Genomic DNA, 23,562 nt, shown 5'->3' with positions numbered 1-23,562 from the left:
GTAACGATAATTTGCCCGATCATATGATTAACGATGTCGGAGTAACGATTTTTTCTTCATAACGAGCAGCGTTTAGACGGTACGATATATCGTACAGAAAATTTGTTGTGCGATCGTTTTGCGAACGCTTAAGCCTATCTCACACATTGGTTAAATCGGCGAACGACTGTTCACACGGAACGATTTGCGATTTTTTTGCGAACGACAAACGACGATTTGATAACATGTTGAAAGATCAAAATGCGCAATGTATCGTTCGTCGTATGCTCTTTCGCTGCGTTTACACGTACGATTATCGTTCGAATACGATAGTTATCGCGCAAATTCGTACGATAATCGTTACATGTAAACGCAGCATAATAGTTGGTCTAAACCTAGACTAGACAGTCTACATCAGGAATAGGGAACCTTCGGCCCTCCAGCTGTTGTTCCCCATCCCTTGTCTACATTATCAAACAGTCTGACCCACTACGATAAATCTGTCACATCCTTAGGGTCCTATCAGACTAAGCAATTTTTAATTTCCACCGATAAACGATTGCGCATGAGCGCTTTTGGAAATGACCTGAAATTATTCACCATAATACACAGAACGATAGTCGTTAGTTACAATCGCAATATACAAACAAACAATATTAATTACGAACGAATGAGTACATACACCAAAATATTTGTGAAGGATTAATGATTTTATGGTCAGCTCAAAATATGTGATCAACATACAAAAAGATTTACGTTAATCTTTGCCGTTGCCTGCATACACACAGAAAGATTATCGCTTAAGTTTCAATTATATAACAATTTTTCGCAAGATAATCTTTCCATGTAATAGGGCCCTTACACTGTAAAAGAATTAGACAGGTTTGGTAAATCGGGGGTATATTGGAAAAATTGCCTAAAGGGTCAAAACGTGTTGTCCTGTCTACACTAAAGCTTTCATTTAGGACTGTTTCACACATGCCATTTACAAGCAGTTTTTAGTTCAGCTTTGAAAGCTAAAGCTAGGATTGGATCTTTATAGGATTCCCCTACTATTAATACCCACTCCTGGAAAAGGCTTTAAAACGGCATGTGTGAGGGATCACTTAAAGCCCCAACACACTTTTAATAACAGACTGTTTGGCTGTGAGTTATGTCTCCTGCCCGCCGCCCGTCTTCCCACAGACCGGTACATGTGGCACGGCCAAGCGTTTCTCTTAAGTCTATGGGGAAAGGAGGAGTAAGCCACAGTGAGATGTCTCACTGCGGCTTCGCTCTTTGAAGAGAGGGGTCGGAAGAGACTTTCTTTCATAGCTGATGTTGGTGTTGGTTCTAGGCAGCCTCGCTATGAGTAGCGGGTTGGGCTGACATAAGGTGTATGAGGACCCTTAGGGTGTTACTACACAGGCTGATGGGAGTTCCATAACTGTAAACGGGCGCTGATTTGCTAGGTCGGTGCTTGTTTACTAGGCCTATTACACGGCCCGATTATCGTTTAACAAGGGCTGCATGGACATAGTTACCGATGTCCTTGCAGCCCTTGCTTAACTTTATACATTACCTATCCAGGCTGCAGGGCTCCTCTTGTGGTCTTCTCCCCAGTCCCACGCGCTTTAGCTTCAGAGCGGCCTGTCTCAGCTGACAGGCCACTTAGCCAATCACTGGCCGTGACGGTCCCTCTCTGAAGTTGGAGCACAGAGGAGCCCTGCAGCCCGTATAGGTAATGAATATCGTCAGTCGCCAGCTGCGCACCGCTATTACACGTAGCGATGCGCGGTCAGTGCCCGACAATTATAGGTTCAGACCTATATCAAAGATGAGCCGATGATAGTTGTCATCGGCTGATCATTGTATTTATTACACAGAGCGATTATCGTTCCGTGTAATAGTACCCTTAGACTGGATTCACATCTGTCTAGTAATCTGGCAACATCCCAGTGTCAGAAGCAAGAAATTTTTGTATCCAATGCCCCATAGGATGAAATAGTGTACGACGCTGGACTATCCAGCATATCTGTCACACAGGGTGGATTCACTAGATCATGCCACATTTTTGATCTGCCAATATGGGTTGGCGTTTTAGTAGTGTTATCTGTCATGCGATTTTCTTTTAAACCACCCAAGGCAGCAGCCATTGCATCCATGTTTTCAGCACAAATGTACATAAGACTACGGGAGACAATTCGGCCTCTCCGCTAAACACTAGACAGGAGGTCTATTAGCCGCACTGAAAGCCGCATATTCCTCAGACAGCAAAATACTCTGTGGGAACTTGACAATGTTAGTACCACTATATTCCCATTCAATGACCTCCTGCTTTGCGGCATCTCCTTCTCTTTCAGATTTCTTGGCGCTGCGATGCGATGGCGAAGGCATTGCTTTCAGTGAGTGCCCTGCAATGTTTTATCTTCCTTCCCCATACTGAGAATGTAGTAAAATACAACATCTGCACTGCCCTACATAAGATTTACCATCTAACACGCCGAATGTAGCAATAAATGCCGAGGAAAATAAAGGCTGTCTGACAAATTTTCAGACAGGTGGAAGAGACTATGAAAAGCACTCATCTCAGGTTGTATCAGCCAAATGATCTGAGAGTCTATGACAAGCTTAACCATTAGGTCTTGTTCACAAAAACAAGAGCTCAGCGGCTGCATTAGCTCTGATAAAACAAACAGGATCTGAACATGGGCGCAGTATAATGAATCATTCACAATGACTTACTGGCTGCGTGATGTCTACTGGTGATAACACAACTAATGGAAGCGAAACGTGTACAAGGCAGGATGGTCACCGACTCATAGGAAATTAGCCATGGTTAATACACAGGCAAATACAAGCACCCGGCCTGCAGGGGGGGGCTATTTTGCAAGTAGATGAATTGACTCCCCAACCCCCCACTTATACTTAATAAATGAGGCCCCCAGAACTCACCAGTTTGAAATCTTGAATGCTACATATGAAGTATGGAGTGTTGGGTCTTCTGCTTTCAATATACACGCAATCTAGAGGGGGGAAAACATAGGAGAATTAGTTACACACCATAGCAGAAATACAATGTTCACAATCATAATGTACAAGGTATAACTGAACACAGCACAGCTCTGTATACTGTCTTCCTGCAGAGGGTGCAGTCCCTGCATTTAGTCAATAAGTGTTCCATCAGCTTTACATTACACTCAATAGGGTTAAACAGTCGTGTGAAAACAAGATCTGAATTTTACACCCTTTAGAGCCGCTGACATCATGCTTGTTCTCAACTCTTCAAAATTACATTTCTGAAATTATCGGCATGTGCTGCCAAGTCAGGAACAATTTCAGCATCTGACACTAATATCCCTGATGTCAGCACCGGGAAGGCGCGGGAAGCCCCAACATCACAGTTCACAAAGCATACGGCACTCCTGTAATTCCAGCCAATAAACCATATTTATCTGACTATAAGAAGAAAAGTGTGTGTCTTATGCTGCGTTTACACAAAACGATAATTGGCCCAATCGCACAATTAACGATTGTCGGAGTAACGTTTTTTTTTTCATAACGATTAGCGTTTAGACGGTACGATATATCGTACGGAAAATTCGTTTTGCGATCGCTTAAGGCTATTTCACACATTGGTTAAATCGGCGAACAACTGTTCACACGGAACGATCTGCGAATTTTTTTGCAAACAACGACAATTTGAGGACATGTTCAAAGATCAAAATGAACGATTTCTTGCTCGTCGTTTGATCGTTCGCTGCGTTTACACGTATGATTATCGTTCGAATTCGATTGTTATCGCGCAAATTCGCACGATAATCGTTACCTTCAGGTGGCGCTGACTGCAGACTAGTGCTGCGTTTAAACGTGTTTGTCCACCCTGATTCCTGATCAGGTGCAACTTTGTTTCATGTTGTACCAGTCACTGAGGGAACTCTGCAGCAACTCATAGGCGCACAGTCTTCTCTCTTCTGTGATCAATGCCAGGCAAGAGGAAGCTGGGTGTGAGGGCATATTGCATCCAGCTTCCTACTAAGCAGAAAACACCTCCACAGAGCTTACCTAGCAGAGGAGAAAGGACCTTTGGGTAGTATCAAAAGAAGTACATATAATGAAAGTGTGTGTATCTGTGTGTAGCAGTGTATGTGTTGGTATACACATTAAAGGCCCTATTCCACGGAATGATTATCAGCTGTATTCGGCCGATAATCGTCCCGTGGAATAGAAGGCAACGATCAGCCGACATCGTTCATGTCGGCTGATCGTTGCGTCGTTTGTCTTTCAAACATGTTGAAAGACAAACGACTCGTACAGCAACGATCTGCTGCCGTCTCTCCGTGGAATAGGAGCAACGGCACCAGACCGCTTCTGTATGCTATGGGCTGCCTGGACGATCTAGCGATCACCCGGGCAGCCCCCCCGGACTCACCCGCTCACTGTTGCCGTGTGGAATAGCGGCGGCAGCGAGCGGGAAACGAGGAGCAACCAGGCGCTGATATCGCTCGTTTCCTCCTTTCAGTTGGCCGGTTGAATAGCTTAAAGAGGACCTGTCACCCCCCGTGCCGGGGTGACAGACTCCCGACCCCCTGTTAGATCCCCCTATACTTACGTGATCCCGCTTCCTGAGCCGGTCGGGTCACGGAGATTTAAGCGCCCGAAGCCCGGCGCGCGCGCTGAGAGAGGAGTCCGATGCCCATAGAGAATGACGGAGCATTGGACTCCCCATTCATTCTCTATGGGCATCTGACTCTGCTGTCAGCGCGCGCACCGGGCGTCGGGCGCTGAAATCTCCGTGACCCGACCGCATCAGGAAGCGGGACCACGTTAAGTATAGGGGGATCTAACAGGGGGTCGGGAGCCTGTCACCCCGGCACGGGGGGTGACAGGTGTCCTTTAAGACAATATTCCCTACCTTGTGGCTCACTACATAAAAATTATGGTTCTCAACCTAACAGCTACTCCAACCTCCTGTCTGATAAAACTGCTGGGACTGCTCCAAACAAGTTGTCCACAGGGAGAATAGACGCTAATCTCATACCTACTGAGTGTTACACAGTGTCTGTCACACAGATATAATGGATGGGATGACCGTTTTGCTTCCACCGACCCCGGCTGGCCCTTCCCTTCTAATGATTATCACTGGAGCATGCCAGACAGGGGTGGGCCAGTTCAGCGCTATGGGAGCTGGCAGTGCTAACTGTCTCCCAGTGCTCCAAATGGTCTTACTGGACTGAGGAGCAAACAACTAAGTGCATGGGAGCAGCGCTGAGGATGAAGGTAAGAGACGTACCTTCCTCCCTGGCACCCCTGCACAATAGGGACATGTCAGCAGGTTAGATTCGGCTAACCTGCTGATAGTTCCCCTTTAAGGCATCTTAAAGGGGAAATAAAATGAGGATTGTTACACTGTCCACCCAGCCAGTATAGATGGTACTGGCTCTAAAACGGGTATTATGGCTTGTAGCAGATCAGAAGGTTTGGAAAGACTCTTTGCATTGAGGAATAAAAGCATTTTTCTATTTTCTGGAAGTACATATGGCCATATGAAAGGTACCATATGACTTCTTGATCTAAAAACCATATGTATATCTTAAAAGTATCTGTGTCACTTCAAATAGCTTTACATGCCGGTGGTCTACGTAATTACATTCCAATCAAATCAGTAAAATGATGGGGGGGGGGGGGTGTTAAAGAGGCCCTGCTAAGCACGTCTCTCTCTGCTTTCAAAGACCGCAACATGACATGGCCCCATAGCCATAAATACTAGAAGTACAAATCAGACACATGGCATCGAGCTGGGAGATATCAAGCTTAAAGTGTCACTGTCTTTTTTTTTTGGCAGAAATCAATAGTACAGTCGATTTAAGAAACTTTGTAATTGGGTTTATTATGCAAATCTGCCATTATCTGCATTCTAAAAGACTTTCCCCAGGTCCCCCCTCCCTCCTCTCTCTTATCCACCGCTCATTACCAGTAAATCTTGACTCTTACATCAGTCGAGCCCTGTCTAACCTATGGAGAAGGGAGGGGGGAGATTAGTCGCTAGCAGAGAACAAAGGATTACACAGTGGGAGCTGTGTGAAAGCCGCTATTCAGGGGTCAGAGAGGTCAGTGCTGACTTCAGAGGAGATAGCCCGGTGATGTAGCTGAAAATTAACTCTTTGTTGTCCTGTTTTGGTGCCTCACCTCTCTCCACCCCTCCCCTCTCCATAGGAGAACCATGAAGACAGGGGGAGAGCCTCAAACTGCTTTTTTATGATAAAAAAATGCATTTTTTGGCTTATAAACCCAATTAAAGTTTTTTAAAATTGCCTGGACTATTGATTTCTGCAAAAAAAATTTAAACGACAGTGACACTTTAATGCTCAGCTATTGGGGTCTGAACACTAACACAATGACCAATCAATACTTTTAAAATGCCTCTAGACCAGGGATGGGTAACCCTCGGCCCACCAGCTATTGCAAAACTACAACTCCCATCATGCCCGAACAGTCAGAGATAAAGCTTCACCTGTCTAGGCCTGATAGCAATTGAACTTTTGCAACTGCTGGGAGTGCCACTGTACACACATGACAGTGGTCAGAAGACTATAAAGGCAAGTTCACAACCTACAGCCAACTCTATGGATATATAATGTTTCCATTCACTGTCAGCAAGCATGAAGCAGCTGAACGCCAAATATGGCTTAACAAAAGGTGATGTATACACATACACATCTAGTATATATGAAGCTTTACTTACAGCAGACCGGACCACGCATTATAAGTGGACCAATCCGGCATGAAGAAAACCATTTCACATCTACACAAGATAGTCAATATACATAATAAAGCAATAAAGGCAAGGACAAAAGAAAAATACATTAACCACAGGCCGACAAATATCATCCATAATGATTGCCTCCCGTATAAATAAAGCCCCCTGTCATGACCTGCCATAAGCGCATTATGATAATGCTTCTTTAATGCCTCGCTCTACCACACCATTACATGGACTGTCATCATGAATCACAGGTCACAGGCTTGACAACCATCCCTCTTTTATTTAAGTAATGTACACAATGCATCGGGGGATTAGACATAGCCAGTAATGGGGGAGGGGGCAGCTACCACTGAGACAGCATCTGGACAGTGCAGTACAGTAATAAATGGGAGTTTATATGACTTGTCCAGTCTGTAAGGACGGCAATACATATCTGAGTCAAGTTGTCTGGGCCAAAAGACTTTACAGAGACTGGCCAACTATCTAATGTGTATGGGGTGTGCTGAAAACCTAGCAGGTGTGCACATGGGTGAAGTCACCAGATATCAGAGGGATTGAGCATATTCAATTTCAGATCATTTTGTTCTCGGGGAGAAAAGCCATTGCGAGTCTGGAAGCAGCTTCTTCATGTCAACCCCCTAAGCCCCTGCCCCAAAACCAGAATATGTGCAATTTTTACTAAGGTGCGATATGAAGATATACAGCGCCATGCATTGTGCAGTGGCCATGCTGGGTTACTGCAGCTCAGCATTCATTGATTTAAAAAGTAGCTGAGCTGCATTACCTGGCACAGCCACTATAAAATTTATGGAGTGGTCTTATCCAGCACTACGAAAACATGGCCACTTTTCCCACTCTCGTCTCCAGTTTAGATGTGGCTTGCAATTAAAAGGGTTATCCAGTGCTAAAAAACATGGCCACTTTTCCCCCTCTCTTGTCTTCAGATTGGGTGGGGTTTCAAACTCCGTTCCATTGAAGTAATTGGAGCTTAATTGCAAACCACACCTGAACTAAAGACAAGAGAGGGGGGAAAGTGGCCATCTTTTTGTAGTGCTGGATAACCCCTTTAAGCTCCATTTACTTCAATGGAACTGATTTTAAACCCCACTCAATCTGGAGAAAAGAGTGGGGGAAAAGTGGCCATGTTTTTGTAGCGCTGGATAACGCCTTTAAGCTCTGTTCTCTGTATATGGCAGTAGGAGTGCGACCCCTACTGGTCAGATTAGATGGCGTATACTGAGGAAAGGCCAGAAATCAGTAAGTTATTGGAAATTTCTTTAGGTTGCGTTTACACTGTATATTTTTTTTTCCTCTTAAAGGAGAAGTCCAGCAAAATTTTTTATTAAAGCATTTTATTGCCCCACAAAAGTTACACAAATCACCAATATATACTTATTACAGGAAATGCACATAACATGCTTTTTTTACTGCATCAAGGCTTCACTTCCTGGATAAAATGGTGATGTCACGACCCGACTCCCAGAGCTGTGTGGGCTGTGGCTGCTGGAGAGGATGATGGCAGGGGGACACTGAGGGACACAGGGCACTGGAGGGACACTGAGCATCTCTCTGCCATCATCCTCCCCAACAGACACATCCCGCACAGCTCTGGGATTCAGGTTGTGACATCACCATGTTATCCAGGCAGTAACATCACCATTTTATCCAGGAAGTGAAGCCTTGATGCAGTAGTAAGTGCAAGGGAAAAAAACTTTATGTGCATTTCCCCTAATAAGTGCATATTGGATATTTGATAATTTTTGAAGGGCAACACAATACTTTAATAAAAATTTTCACCGGACTTCTCCTTTAAGACTGATGAGTGTTCACAAAAAAAAAAAAAAAACACACCCAACAAAAATGCAGTGTGAACACAGCCTACAGCATATTCCCATCTTCTTAAGTGACCGCATACTACCGAGATGGTGCTATATGGAAAAGCAATGTATTGTCCGGAATACTGAAGTTCTTCGTGATTCAACCGCCACCAAAGTGACACCATATCCTGGTAGAAGATAGAAATAACCCTTAAGGGTACAAACCCACTTGACTTATTTGCTGCGTGAATCAGTCTTAAAAATAAGCAGGCAAAACGCAGGTTGGCTTTATACAATTGTTCTGTGTTAAAATACGCAATTGCGTATTTTTGAAGCATGAAGCTACATGCGTTTTTCGCACAGGTTGTTAACAACTGATGCTTTGCTAACAACAAGCTTCATGCTTCAAAAACACGCAATTGCGTATTTTAACACAGAACAATTGTATAAAGCCAACCTGCGTTTTGCCTGCTTATTTTTAAGACTGATTCACGCAGCAAATACGTCAAGTGGGTTTGTACCCTTAAGGCGTGGTTCACATCTGAATAGGATGCACTGTTTGGGGTCTCCATTGCATTATACATCTGAATGGCCAAAAAAAAAAAAACTTGCAGTGTTTTTCTCCTGTCACATAAATAGAGATGAGCGAACCGGGTTCGGGTTCGAGTCCATTCGAACCACCGGGGGAACCTGAGAAACCCTATTAAAGTCAGTGGGGTCTCTCTTGGTCTGTTGTTGTGTATTGTGCAGTGGACTATTCGGTTCCACTCGCTGCTTCCGAAGGCAACCTGCAATAGAGGTCAAGTATACAGTACCAAGTATACGGCTGTATTTACACACAGCATATCTTTGTACTGCAGTATTCCCAACTGGATGAGCGCCTCTTTTATTCACATTTTACGGCAGTGAATTCAATAGGTAAAACTGCAGCACTGAGAGCGGAAGGCGGTATAAACACGTACAAGAGCTGAATCTATAACAAAACCTCACAAAGATATTATATACAAGCAAAATAACAAATGAAAAGCAGAAATCAGATCTTTTGCAAAACCCCCTTACAGCTCATAAATAATCGTAAAAAATCCTCCTGCGCCAAGTCAGGGATCGGGTAAAGCGTTTGGCTTCTAACCCCATGCTGAGGTGGTGCGGCCGGAGTAAATCTCCCACATCCCGCACAATTTACTTAAGCGCACTGCTGCCAATGTCCTTGTCACCGCTAAGGCAGTTACTCAAGTCGTGACAGCTCTTCATAAAGTCTTGGGGAGAATACAATGTTTTCCAGAACTGCTGCTTATTTCATAAAAAAGAGCCATAAAGCAAACAGAGATTGAATCTGCGAGGAGTCAGGAGGCGGCTGAATTCATAATTTTATCTCCCAGCCATCAAAGACTTGTCTGCGGCTGACAAGTAAAATGGAAAGGCTGGCTCATTGTGACCTGGCTTTGTGTAATTCATTTACAAGATAAAATAAGTGAAAATATCCATCAGCGCACCTCACATTCTGCAAATGACAAGTCTCCTTACAGCGGATCAGAGAGCGTGACGTGTAACACAGCGGCTCCTGGGGAGACCCTTTACAGTAAATGGGGTTTAAACAGGGATTAAATAAAATAAAATGGCTAAAAAATTTCTCTACAATAAACCATTTGGCTTATTTACTGTAACCCAAAAGAAAGAAACCCAATATATACATGTACGCCATCACCGCCCTATTGAAACCTTAAAGTATTCCAGCCGGGACTACTTTTTGGGCAATGGTGGGAGAGGGGATGGGTGAAAACAATTACATCCACTTACCTCCCTGGCTCCAGCGCTCCCGTCCACAATCTGCTGCTCCAGTTCCCTGGAGTCTGACACCATCACCAGGTGGGATGTAACAGGCCTGCTCAGCCATTCTCAAAACTAGGAGGTAGCCACATACTGAGGAACAGGAGAAGCAGAGAGGAGACGGCAGCGCTAGAGCCAGGGAAGTGTATGGAACCGTTTTCGCCCATTCTGTTACTGGCATTGCCAAAAAAGGGTCCAGTCAGGAACACCCCTTTAAGGAGAGATAGAAAAACATGGCCTCTCTCTTCCAGAAACAGCACCACTCTTGTCCTCAGTTTGGGTGTGGGGGTTCTGCAGCTCAGTTCAATTAAAGTAAATGGAGCGGAAGTGTAATACCACACACAAAATGAGGACAGGGGTAGCGCTGTTTTTGCAAACACCTAAACTCCTTTTGAGTTCTACAAAAGTTTTTTTTTTTTTTTTGCAACGATCTTAGTCAATGGAAATTTTCCAAATATGAGTATCTACTAACATCAGGATTCTAGCGTCAAACCCACTGGTGATTGGATTCCTAAACCCCAACCCCCCAAACACACACACACACACCCAACAACACAAACAGGTACACTCAGCTTGGCAGATCATGCCTGTGTCCCAGGAAGTAGGCTGCCATCAGCTTCTCTCTCATGTGCGACAATAGACGGCCATCTAGTCCTGTCACCGCTAATATATTATGGGTATCTATAGTAAGTATACTGTAATTATGTGTCTGTCTATCAATCTCGTACCTCTTTATCTTCTAGCCGTCTATAGCTAGTTATCTTTTATATCTATGTCTATCAATTACACACACAAAGCAGCTATGTTATAAGTCTATATGATAATATGGAGTCCCTCGCGCTCAGCCTGTGGTCACAGCAGGAGAACCGGATAGTCTGCAGAGTGGATCTGGCTATAAGCCCATATCTACATGTGTGAGGCAAGGTATCTAACAAACCCCACAACCTGGTTGGCCAAAGGCTCGCACAACCCTTGCTCTGAACACACAAGGCAGGGGCACCTAAGCTTCTTTGTGGCGGCGGCTGGCAGAGGCATCGATCCAGGATAATGTCAGCATCAAACAACTCCATCTGTGGCCTCATTATCTGCAGGGCATCCGGCATCAGACGCCTGGGGCGTTCCACAAGGCGCAACCCCTCAAAAATGAGGTCGCGCAGCTAAATGAATACAGTGAGAGGTGACAGGGAAGGCCATGAAAAATACGTATACTAAAACTTTAAAGTAATATCCTTTATCCTAAGGGAAAAAAAAACACTTTTCTAATACCCTGTGTAATAGAGCAATTAGAAGGTCTATTCTATGTCCCCTGACTTTAGCGGGGGCCCCATTTCCTTGCCGGCTCCTGTGATCACTTGTCACGCGGCTTGAGAACTCTATACTGCCTTAATTCCAGCCAACAAAGCTGCAGCCAGGGCTCTTTTCTGTTTCATCTCGGCTCTGTAACTAAACAGAAATGAGCTCGAGCTACAGTATTGTTCTGAGGAAATTGATGACACAGAATGCCCAGACACCATGAAAATGGAGAGCATGAGTCAAAGAGAGAATACAAAGCGCTAACAAAAGGAAGGCAGAAATAAAAAAATAAATAAAAAAATAAAAATTGAAGGAAAGGATCATTGGGTGTAGGAGCAAGGATTCGCAGGCTACAGTTTATTCTCACAAAATTACTGTGCACAGAGAATATCATTTCTCCCTGAAATTAACACCAGCGGGAGCTGCCAGGTGGTTTCAAAGTCACAAATGTGCACAGAACAGCGCACCGTGTGGCCGAAAGAAGAACTGCACCTTAGTTGAACTGTGCAGGAAAAAGGGTGCTATGTTTTAGGCCAGGGATAGGGAACCCTTGGCCCTCTCTAGCTGTTGCAAAATTCCAATTCCCATCATGCCCAGACACTCAAGGCATGATGGGAATGGTAGTTTTGCAACAGCTAGAGGGCTAAAGGTTCCCTGTGCCTGTTTTAAGCGCATAATAATCTAGAACAGTATAATAATCCATGTATTCCCAAGGATGTACATAAACTCATGTATACCCAAGGATTTAGGATGCAGCTCCAGCATCTCACCCCAGAGATTAAAAAAACGTGCATTTCAGTCGTTGGTTCTCCAGTAGTTTGTTCTCCTCTGGCTGCTGCTTGGGTTTAATGTAGTGTCGGCATAATTTGGATCTCATCTGTTTCGGCTCGCTCATGCCTACCTCCTGACTGTACGCTAAATGGAACAGATTTCCGCAGAACAGAATTAATGACGGCTAATTGTAATCCGCCGCTCCCAAATTTATAAAAACAACTGCTAAGCAGCTCCGACGGCGAGCGCCATGACACCCACTCAATTAGCTTCATCGCCTTACTATCTTGCTGCTGTGTCACACGGCCGCCTCGCTGCTGCTACATCATTCTTCTTCTGTTTGGCCACTGTTGCTTAATGCATACAAGTGCATAGGCAGCTTTATTATATGGAATATGTGTGCGAGTATATGATGTGGATTTGCTACTGCTCCAAACAGTTCCTGTCATGGACAGAGATGGCAGCAGAGAGCACTGTGTCAGACTGGAAAGAACACACCACGTCCCGCAGGACATACTGTAACTGATAAGCACTAGAAGACTTGAGGTTTTTAGAAGTAACTTACAAATCTGTATAACTTTCTGACACCAGGAAATTTGAAAGAATTTTTTGCCTGAGTTCCCCTTTAAGCTTCTTTTATAGCTACAAGGGTATATCAGTCCCTTTTTTAGGTCTGTCTCCCACCTTGCTCTACCTAATACCAGCGTCAAGGAAGCACACAGCATCAATGGAAAGATGAAGGCTCCTGTCCAATACTAAAGGTGTAGACTAGAAAATGTTTTACATGCAAGTGTCCACTTGGAAGACAAAACCACTCATCGCTCCCTAAACCTGGTGAATATTCATGATGACTGTAACATCGACATGTCCGATCCTTATAAGTTATACCTAGAATCTATTATGCAATTTTTATTCTTCCATCTCGTTACTTTTAGAAGGTTACGTCTACAGTGATAATGGGTTTTCAACAAAATATTAGCCGAATATTCTGTTTTTTTTCCCCAATGTCTTATGCAGACTTGGCATTTCTCTTTGTATGCATAATAAAAACAATTGAACCATAAAATAGGCAGACACCTGCAATAGGCCTATAGCAAATTCCCTATAAGCTCGGATTACCTTGATGGTTCAATGCACTGTCTGGGAAATTTGCTTTTAATCAAGAAGCCGAGCTTGTGCCTGAACAGACTACGACCTACAATACATCTTGACTTCATTTATGGATTTTTTTTTTTCCTCCTACGAAAGAAAAACATCCATATTTGGAGCGATTTCCAAACCCTGCCATGTAGAAGGAGATGACATCGGTTATACCCCTAACAATATAATTACGCTATCATCTTAATGCCACGGCTGTAACACACTTAAGTGGGCCCATTTCAGTCTTATGAGAAAGTATCCCTTTAAGCCGGTTAGATTACCTAGTATGGAAAATACAATTAGTCACAGACAAACCGGGTTCTATTTCGAGGGGTTTTTTGATGAAACAATCCTGCAGTCGCAGTAAAGTTGCAGTTTCCCCCCGCAGTCGCAGTAAATCTGTTTCTGATGTAACAAATATAGATGACATTTTTTGTTTTTGCTTGGTTCCCTTTTCTATCGCTCCCTGAGCAATGACAAGAGAAAATCAAAACAGTTTTTCACCAGGCGCAAGTTTAATATAGAGGTAATCTATAAAGCGGAGGTTTGAAAACACACATTACACGTAAAAATAGAAGAAGTGAGCAACTTGGCACGCGCAGACGTTCCACGGATGTAAATTACACATGCACTTGCAAGGGGGAAAAAAAAAGTCTAAAGAAACTGATGGCAAGAGACGCACTGTGCTAAATCCAGCCGGCACGGAGAAATAAGCGAGGAGGAATACATAAATTGATGCAAAACATAAATGTGAAAAGGTGCAGATGGGAATGTCTCTAAAATTAAGACAGATGAATAAATGTAATAAAATCAGGAGCCTCCATAGAAAGCAGCGCTCTGTTCTAGACGATCCGGGCGGCTGTAAAATATGACAAATGTAGCTGCAATCAGCCGGGGCAGCGGGAGCGGGGGGAGGTGGCAGCTCTTTAATAGGCATTCCTAACACTGCATGGATATTGTGTTGGCTTCAATCATCTCCTTTCCAGAAGCTTTTTGTTAGCGCAGACTATAATTGGGTGAGCAGGAAAAAATGCTATAGAAAAGGAAAACAATTATGACCGTAATGAGGTTAAGAATTGCTATAGCATTATAATGTATGGCTGTGACGTTAGTACAGTGCTGGATGAAGCCAGTGGCAGCCTGACTACACAGGTGCTACAAGGATAAGTATAGTGGGAGGAGAGCGGACAAACAATACACTGCACACTCACCCAGTACAATACTTCAAGTACTAAAAAATAGGAAACACACATAAAAGGGGAAAAAAATAATTATTACACACACATACTATATATATATATATATATATATATATATATATTTTTATTTTTTTTTTTAATTATAATAAATTATATCTAGTATTACAATCAGCCCTTAGGTATATAAAGAAATTACTGGAGATCAGCCACAAAATGATCAAGACAACTGTCTGCAGCAGGAGCCTCCCCCCATAACACACAACAATTAGCCCTTCCCCATGGTAAACTCCCCCCCCCCCCCTCAGCTATTCACCTGCAGAAAACATTAATGTTTTGCAACATTTTTTGCTAGAAAGCCTACATAGTAAGGATGTAAAACGTGTAGCTTGTAGCACCTGTGTCCCAAAACAAAATTTGGAACAAGGCCCACTCTTATACCAAAGGCTGTTATCTTTTTATGTGGCAAAGGAGCATGGGGCAGAGTGTTGTGAGCATGCTCTGTGACTTATGCAGAGGTCAGTGTGCAGTTAGGAGGAGGGGAGGGAAGCTGTGATCATCTATTGGAAAGAAGAAATATGCAAAGTAGCTCTTACACCACTTTGAAAAGGTGCTTGTCTTAGAATATAAAATCTCTGTGGACACACACACAATAGATAGATAGATAGACTTAGATTTCAGGATTGTTTTATGTAGTTACATGGAGAATTAAAAAAAAAAAAAAAAAAACACAAAAAATTCTTTAAAAATATATTTCCCATAAAACCTTGATATAACATTAGGCCAATGTGGTGACACATTCCCTTCCATCATAAACCGTTGTCAATGACTAAACCGAGACTCCCCTCTCCTTATTGTTTTCGGCTTGGCCCAGATGGCACAATAGATAAAAATCACGACATCCCTGAGAGCGCCCTGGCAGTCGACTGTGCGCTACATCTTTGTAGAACTGAAGGGCATCATTCACTAGGTGATTATTAGCTTGATGCACGTTTCTCTGCTCATCTCCATCTGTTATCCACACAAAAAGCACTGAGGCAGAGCCGCTTCCAATTTGATCTCCCGCAGCAATGTTGAGATCCAGCCACGATTTACAGCGGTTCCATCACATCAAAGTGCGAGCCTGTATTATTCCTGGATGTCTTCGGCTGCAGACCACATAAAACTCATTTTAAGCTTACTTGCTACCACCACAGACTTAATGTGAGAGTCAACGCCAACGCGGCCATGCGGACTCTCATTCACCTTGGTCTGCAGGTCCAGGCGACCACTGACCTTACTGCTGGCTATTTGCAGAGGACAATAAAGGGGTTATCTAGGATTAGTAAAAAAAAAAAAACAAAACAAAAAAACAGCACCACTATGTCCTCAGGTTGTGTGTAGTATTACACTACTCAATTTACTTCAGTGTGATGGAGCTGCAATATTATGCACAACCTAAAGAGACAATAGTGGTGCTGTCTCTGTAAGAGGTGCTGTCTCTGTTTTGTTTAAATCCTGGATAGGCCCTTTAAGTGGTGCACTTACTAATAAAGCTTGCATTTAAAAAATGCATAAATCCATCTAAATGGGATGCGGACACAAAAGGTCTCTGCTCTTCTGTATCTCCACAATCCCTGATGCAAACATCCCCCTTCAATGATTTCAACGTGCCAGACACTTTTGTTCTCAGGGGAATACACATCCACCAGGTTTCTGCCAATGTCCCTTGCCCTATTGTAAATGCATGCACACTTGATCAAGATGAGTATACATATGTATGGAAGTTGGGAGGAATCTATGTCAACTGAATGAGCATTAGGCTGACATCTCGCTGAAGTTTATGGCCAGCATTAGCACTGTTCAGAGATGTAAATGTTGGGAGTATTCCCCTGTATAGCCATACAGCAGCATATCAGAGCATACACCATGATATATCCCTCTGCATAGAACAGTACAGCAGATGTTGCTTCCCTATATACAACCAATGCACCATATGCCAGCAGGGGACTCTCCGCATACGCTAGGACAGGAATGGGGCCAGCTGTTGGAAAACTACAATTCCCATCATGCCTGGACAGCCAAAGCGAAGCTTTGGCTGTCCAGTCATGATGGGAATTGTAGTTTTCCAACAGATGGAGGGGTGAAGGTTCCCTAACCCTGTGCTAGATACATAGGAGCCTATGTATATGTTCAGAATACATGTCCCAATGCATACAATGAACATGACAGCACCATATATACTGGTAAGCGTTTTAAAAGTCATACATAACTCCGGCCCTTGAGATCCATACTTCATCCGCATCTCCACAACATCATGGCTAAGAGTATATCAATGCCAAATTAATCTGAAAGTCAATGCCCCAGCTTTAATTTAGCACATTACCCATCCTCGGGACCTGTATATGGATAAGCAAACAGAAAAAATAAAAAACCACCAAAGCCATTTGCAGGATAAACCACTATTGATCAGCCTCAAAGTGAGAGAGAAGCTCTCCATCTGTCAAGCTTTAAACTGCTTCTATCTGACAAAGACGGCCGAACAATACCTGCCAGACAGGCCTATTCAGCCAGCAGGCGAGAGCAGCACATCTTCACCTATACAAGAGGGTTGTGAAGTATTTTATTTCAGCTATTATACAGCGGTGTAACAGGCGGCATTGTTCTGTCCCACAAAGGAGCCGAGCCCCTGTTCTGCAGAGACGGCGTGCCCTTGTTAGCACTCGGCAATGATGTTTGCTGTGTACACATGATTAGTGGCGGCTCGGGGACAGGGGTAAGGATCGCTGGCCTATATAAAGAGCCAAGAAGCCCTTCTCATACCCTGAGCGGGAGAGGCCTCCCACCGCCATGGGTTTTGTTCTTCCTCTTCACTTTGGGCAGAGTTTTACACGCCACAATTACGTGCCACAATTTCATGGATGTCACTCAGATGGGCTTGGCAGACTCCATTTTCCTGGAATCTCTTCCTCACTCTGCCCTCGAGGGAGGGCTTAAACACAGGGTAATGGATTCCCAGCCACAAAATGGCTGCCGTCAGACCTGGGCTGGCTCATTTCAGTGGATGGTGCTTTCACAGGGACAGGTGCTAGGAGAAATGAGCTGGCACCCTATGCGCTCTGCAAAACTAGCTCACAAATCTCCTATACCATATGCAAGCTAATATAAATACCAGTAAATATAGGGAAGTCGGCCATTTTTTTTTTTTTTTTTTACTTATATCCATTTCTGGAAAAAAATGGGTGACTCCTAATATAGCTTCTATAGCTTCACGCTCTACAGCACGTGTGATCTATGGAGCGTGTGAATGCCCATTACAGAGGTTAGCAGCAACCTTTACTGCACTCCTGATGGTCACCCTGCTCTGGTATAGCTGCACAAAGACCTGATAAACCTTGCGGTAAGTGAACTAAGAGTTCGGTCAACTATCAAGTACAGGGATGGGGAACCATCGGCCCTCCAGCTGTTGCAAAACTACAATTTCCATCATGCCTGGACAGCCAAATCTGATCTACTGTGTATGGTAACCTCCCCGACAGAAACTTTAACTGCCTGACCCTTTGTTCTTGGGGAGATAAGCCACCGCCACAGGGGTCTGGAAGTGGTTTAACCTCTCAATTTCAACTATATGACGCTTATTTATTATTTGCCTTTCGAGCTTATGTGGGTATCGATTTAGTGATTTATACATTTGCATCAAGGCTTCACTTCCTGGATGACATGGTGATGTCACTTCCTGGATGACATGGTGATGTCACGCCCCAATTCCCAGAGCTGTGCGGGCTGTGGCTGCTGGAGAGGATGATGGCAGGGCGATGCTCAGTGTCCCTCCAGTGCCCTGTGTCCCTCAGTGTCCCTCTGCCATCATCCTCTTCAGCAGCCACAGCCCGCACAGCTCTGGAAGTCGGGTCGTGACATTACCATGTTATCCAGGAAGTGACATCACCATGTTATCCAGGAAGTGAAGCCTTGATGCAGTAGTAAGTGCAGGGAAAAAAGCACTTTATAAGCATTACCTGCATTAAGTGTATATTGGTGATTTGTATAACTTTTGAGGGGCAATATAACACTTTAATAAAAAATTTTGCCGGACTTCTCCTTTAACTGTAGGTACTTACATGGATTGTGCCAAATATCTGCCTTATAATATATATGATGAATGGGTACACTATATTAACCAAGCCCAAATTATAAATGTCAGGGAGGAAAGTGGTAAAAAAAAAAAAAAAAAAGTCACAAAAACACATTAAGAAATCTCCAGGCTCGGTACACTGAAGAGCCTGGCAGTAATTTAGGAAGCAGAGGGGAACAAATATTCTGATATAGCTCTTCAAATAAAGAATGTGCTATGAAGCTGAGCTTTGTTAGCTGCGCCTCAGGCGAAAATCTGGCGGCAGGCCTGAGCGAGGACTTTTATTAAATGGATCCTGCAGTACCGGAGAGCTTTTAGAGTACTGTGTCCCTCTAAGAGAGATCCCTGCTGAATCCTAATGAGCGGCTTCCACCGGCACCGGACTAAAAAATGGCACAACTAGGGCTTGTAAGCCGACCATGCTGTCCCCCTATCCCCTCAGGCCATCCCTAGAAATCCAGCTCCAGTCTGGCAGGCCCAGCCTATCTTAGCTGGTGCGGCTGTCATAAGGAATAGAAGGATGACAAAACACATGGGTCAACGACGGGGGAAGAGCCAATAGCTGTCAGGGCCGGAGCCAAATCCTTGCGTTTTAATCTAAGTAATGTCACCTTATAGGCGGAAAAAAAGGCGGCCTAGGGTATGTGGGTGGCTGATAAGGGGTTAACGCTGATAGCAGAACACAACACAAGTGAGAAATAGAGGTTATAACCTCATCTGCCAGGAAGGCAGGATGATACACCAAGCCTCCGTTCAGGACAATGAGCACAAAGGAAGCATTGATATAAACTCAGCTGGCAGAGAATCATCCTCACTAGTGCCGCTTCCTTACTCATTAACCCTCGGGGCCAATGAACATGTTTATAGAATATAAATATATATGAGTTATGGAAGGAGCAGGCTGGGTCAGCTGACAGATGCATTACAATCACCAAATCACAAGCGCCAGCCTTTCAGCCCGATCCGCCAGGAGAACGTTAACCCCTTTGATGCCCGGGTCAAATGCTGCTTGGCCGGTGATCAGGAAACCAGGACTTGCAGAACATATGGCTCCAACACTGTAATTAACCTTCCTGCTAAGCCGGTAGATGTAGCGTCACATCACGCTTCTAGAAGAAATGCAAGGCCTGAATAGCAGAGCCCTGGAAGCACAGGAAACCATTAAAACCCTGTCTGAGGTCACCAGAGGCAAGTACACCGGTCCACTCTGCACGTCAGACAGGTTCACACACACACACACACACACACACACACACACACACACACACACACACACACACACACGCATTTTGCTCCAGTTTCCATAGATGCAAAAACAGCATCAACATGCAAATTGTGAGTGGGGGTCTATACACATCTGTGTCAGCTGGCAGCAGCATTTAAAGTGCATTCAGCAGATGGGGATATGTATAAATTACTGGCCTAGCCATAACGGCGCCCCCTGTGGATTAGGAGATTTGATGTAAACAGGGAAAGGAGTGTGGATCCTGATTTCCAAATCTGCTAGGCCATATAAGAGAGCCGCTGAAGCCTGAACGGAAACGGTGAGCCTATTATGATCACTCCTATAGCGTTTCATTATATCAAAGCAGTATGATGAGACGCCATCCCACATCACTAGCTGACAAACCGCAGGGTGACTATTACTATTGTAGGACGGCACATATTATGGCTGCGGCGCTGATCAAGAGATTCATTTCCTCATAGAGAAAGGGACAAACTCTGCTGCCATATCACGCCGAGCTATCAGCCATTCCAGCTGACTGTGGAAATCAATAGCCCCTTGTGGGGATGGGTGGAAACAGTACTAGCTGTACATAACCTGCAATAAATCAATTTGTTGCTATGGTGAACATGAATTTTCAGAACAGAGGGAGCAAGTGGGGTAAAAAAAAAAAAAAAAAATTATATATAATAAATAACATCTATGTAATATACCACACAAATAATAATGCACCACCAGCTCCAACACACATCACATCAAGCTAATACTAACATATACTGCACATATAATAGACCACAAGGACACAATACTTGTATATACTGCACATATAATACACCAGAAGCCAATACTAATATATAATAATACACCACAAGCTGACACATAACAACTACAAGGTAACAATACTAATATATACTGCATGTATATAATGCACATACAATACACAGGCTAACACAAATATCACCATAAGGTAACACTACTAATGTATACTGCAAATATACCACAAGGTAATACTAATATACTGTATACTACACAGACTAATACGAATATATACTGAAAATATAATACACAGGCTAAGATGCATATCACCACAATGTAACAATACTAATATATACAAAAATCTAATACTAATGTACACATATAAACGCAATATATGATAACACCAGATATGTTATATTAGAGTTTCTCTATCACGTAGATGGAGCGTCATCACTTTAACATGAAAAGTTTTCAGCTTTCACAAACTTTGTGATTCCTCTCCGCACCCCTGCGACATAATACTGAGGATCTGCAATACTCGTACCAAATCTATTCATGAACCAGGAGGATTAGGATAGACATTATAAGGCTTTGTCACATGCTGTACAAACAATGGCCGCTCTCCGTGAACGGCTGTTGTTTAACTCTACCTACGGCTGAAATTAATGATTGTGATCATTAATTTCCCCCGTAGGTAGCGTTAAACGGCCGCTGTTTGTACAGCTTGTGAACATAGCCTAAACATGTTCTTATAAGGAGATTATGGCCCAGTTGTATCCTGGATTGTGGCAATGCTGTCATGCTGAGACCCACATGGCACCCAACAATCTGCATCCCATGTATGTGGGTACGGTTTCTGAAAACCTGTTTACCTGCAATATAAAATATCCACAGTAATTTCTTTTTGCAGTTGACATTGCAGTAAGTTGCAGATGACTTTTTCTTTGGCTTCTCTGCAAGGCTGCAGTCTGTGTGTCTTAGGGTCCTATTCCCCCGGACAATTATATTGTTCAGATAATCGTTAACGATAAACGATCTCAAATGCCCACTATTGCGAACGACCTGAAATCGTTCACCCAATTACACAGAACGATGATCATTACTTATGATCGTTCTTGTGGTTGTCTTGTCGTCGCTATTGCGAACAACCGAACGACATCCACGCGTACGATTAGCGAACGAGCAACGATAAAAATAGGTCCAGGTCTCATTAAGCGATCAACAATTTCTCTTTTGTCGTTTAATCGTTAACTGCTTTTCAACCGAACAATTATCGATTGGTTCCGAACGATTTAACGATTATCCAAACGATAATCGTCCTGTGAAATAGGGCCCTTAGAATTTCTGTGTAACTGCATTCCCTTCTCCTGTCATTTTACATGATATAGTATGTGGCATTCTGAGTATGAAAGCTTGTATACCAATTGTGCATCTACCTGTAAGGCATGGCTTTAAATGGTGGGCACTGGGTTATGTCATCACCAATGAGGCGTGGTGGGGGGTGGGGAAGGGATGTCTCCTTTCGATAGTGATGCTGTAGCCCATCACTATCCTATTAGAGATAGAAATATTACTAGTGGCAGCCATGTCTGTTAGGCTGCTGACAGCGCCCTGTAATGCTGCTGATTGGCAGCCGAGCGTTCTCCATGTAGCAGACTGGACGCGGGTGGCATAAATCGCTTGCTATCAAATTGCTGGGCGAGCTAAAAATTCCCAACAGGCTGCTTGAGAAAAGGCAGAATCTCCTCCGAGTGCGTGTAACCTTTCTGTCTTCCTCTAAAAACACAGGGCTTAAAATCGCAAGCATGCGCTAACCTCAGTGGGCTAAATCTGTTATTTGTATTAAGCTCTGCGTCATGCCGAGAGAAAGGCTGGGAAGCCGGGGAGTGCAGGGTAGGTAATGACACATGATGGCGCAGACAGCCATTTATTATGTTCTCTATGGTACAAGCTGCTTCAGCAGTCACACAGCTTTTGTTATCAATGCTGCTAACTTGTAGGACTCGTGTTCGGCGGAGAACATCTCACGTGAAATGGCTTTTTATGATCTATTTTGCCAACAGCAAAATATTTATCTGCTCATAGGAGCTTGTGAGAGTGATGGCGGCAGAGTCAGGATATCACATCGGAGAATAGGAAATCATAAAGGCGTGCTATAGGGAGGAAGAGGATGAAGCTTAGAAACCCAAGCAACTGGGGGATGTTATTCCTGCTTAACATATTAATTACAATACAGAGGTAAAAGTAGTATTAAGACCCCTAGACACAACAGGAAAAGGTGTATGGGGTGCTCTCAGGAACACATCTGTCCCCTACTTTAGTTTATACTAGTAAGTTTGCAAGTAGTAGAGAAATGGACTGCAGATCAGACTACACAGAGCTAGTTTGTAGTCTGTTACTGTGGAAACAAACAGCCTGCATAGGAGCTATAGAAAGAAAACAGGGAAATAAGATCTGCTCTTAAAATTAGTTCAATTTGAATTTTCTTAATAAATTTAGTAGAATTAAAGGGATTGTTAAGGCTTAGAAAAACACAGCCGTGTTCTACCAGATATAGCATCAATGCTGTCCTCAGTTTGGGTGTAGGTTTTGCAGCTCAGTTCCATCGAATTTAGTGGAGCTGAATAGCAATACCATACACAACCTGAGGACAGGGGTGGTGTTGTTTTTGCAAGCAAGAAGCTGGGCTTTTTCTTATCCCT

At 43.7% G+C, this 23,562-nt stretch overlaps 1 protein-coding gene across 6 annotated transcripts in view; it reads right to left on the bottom strand.

Annotated features, from left to right (window-relative positions):
• The window catches only part of RERE (arginine-glutamic acid dipeptide repeats), a 246,486-nt gene that overhangs the window by 104,506 nt on the left and 118,418 nt on the right, over positions 1-23,562 (bottom strand). For all 6 annotated transcript variants that reach the window (XM_069948322.1, XM_069948326.1, XM_069948323.1 and 3 more), the window contains exon 3: positions 2,914-2,984. In XM_069948322.1, coding sequence (XP_069804423.1) covers positions 2,914-2,984 — 71 coding nt within the window. The remainder of the gene's footprint in view (positions 1-2,913; positions 2,985-23,562) is intronic.

Source organism: Dendropsophus ebraccatus, chromosome 12, assembly GCF_027789765.1.
Source record: "Dendropsophus ebraccatus isolate aDenEbr1 chromosome 12, aDenEbr1.pat, whole genome shotgun sequence".
Classification (NCBI taxonomy): domain Eukaryota; kingdom Metazoa; phylum Chordata; class Amphibia; order Anura; family Hylidae; genus Dendropsophus; species Dendropsophus ebraccatus.
This window is presented reverse-complemented; position numbering and strand designations above follow the sequence as displayed.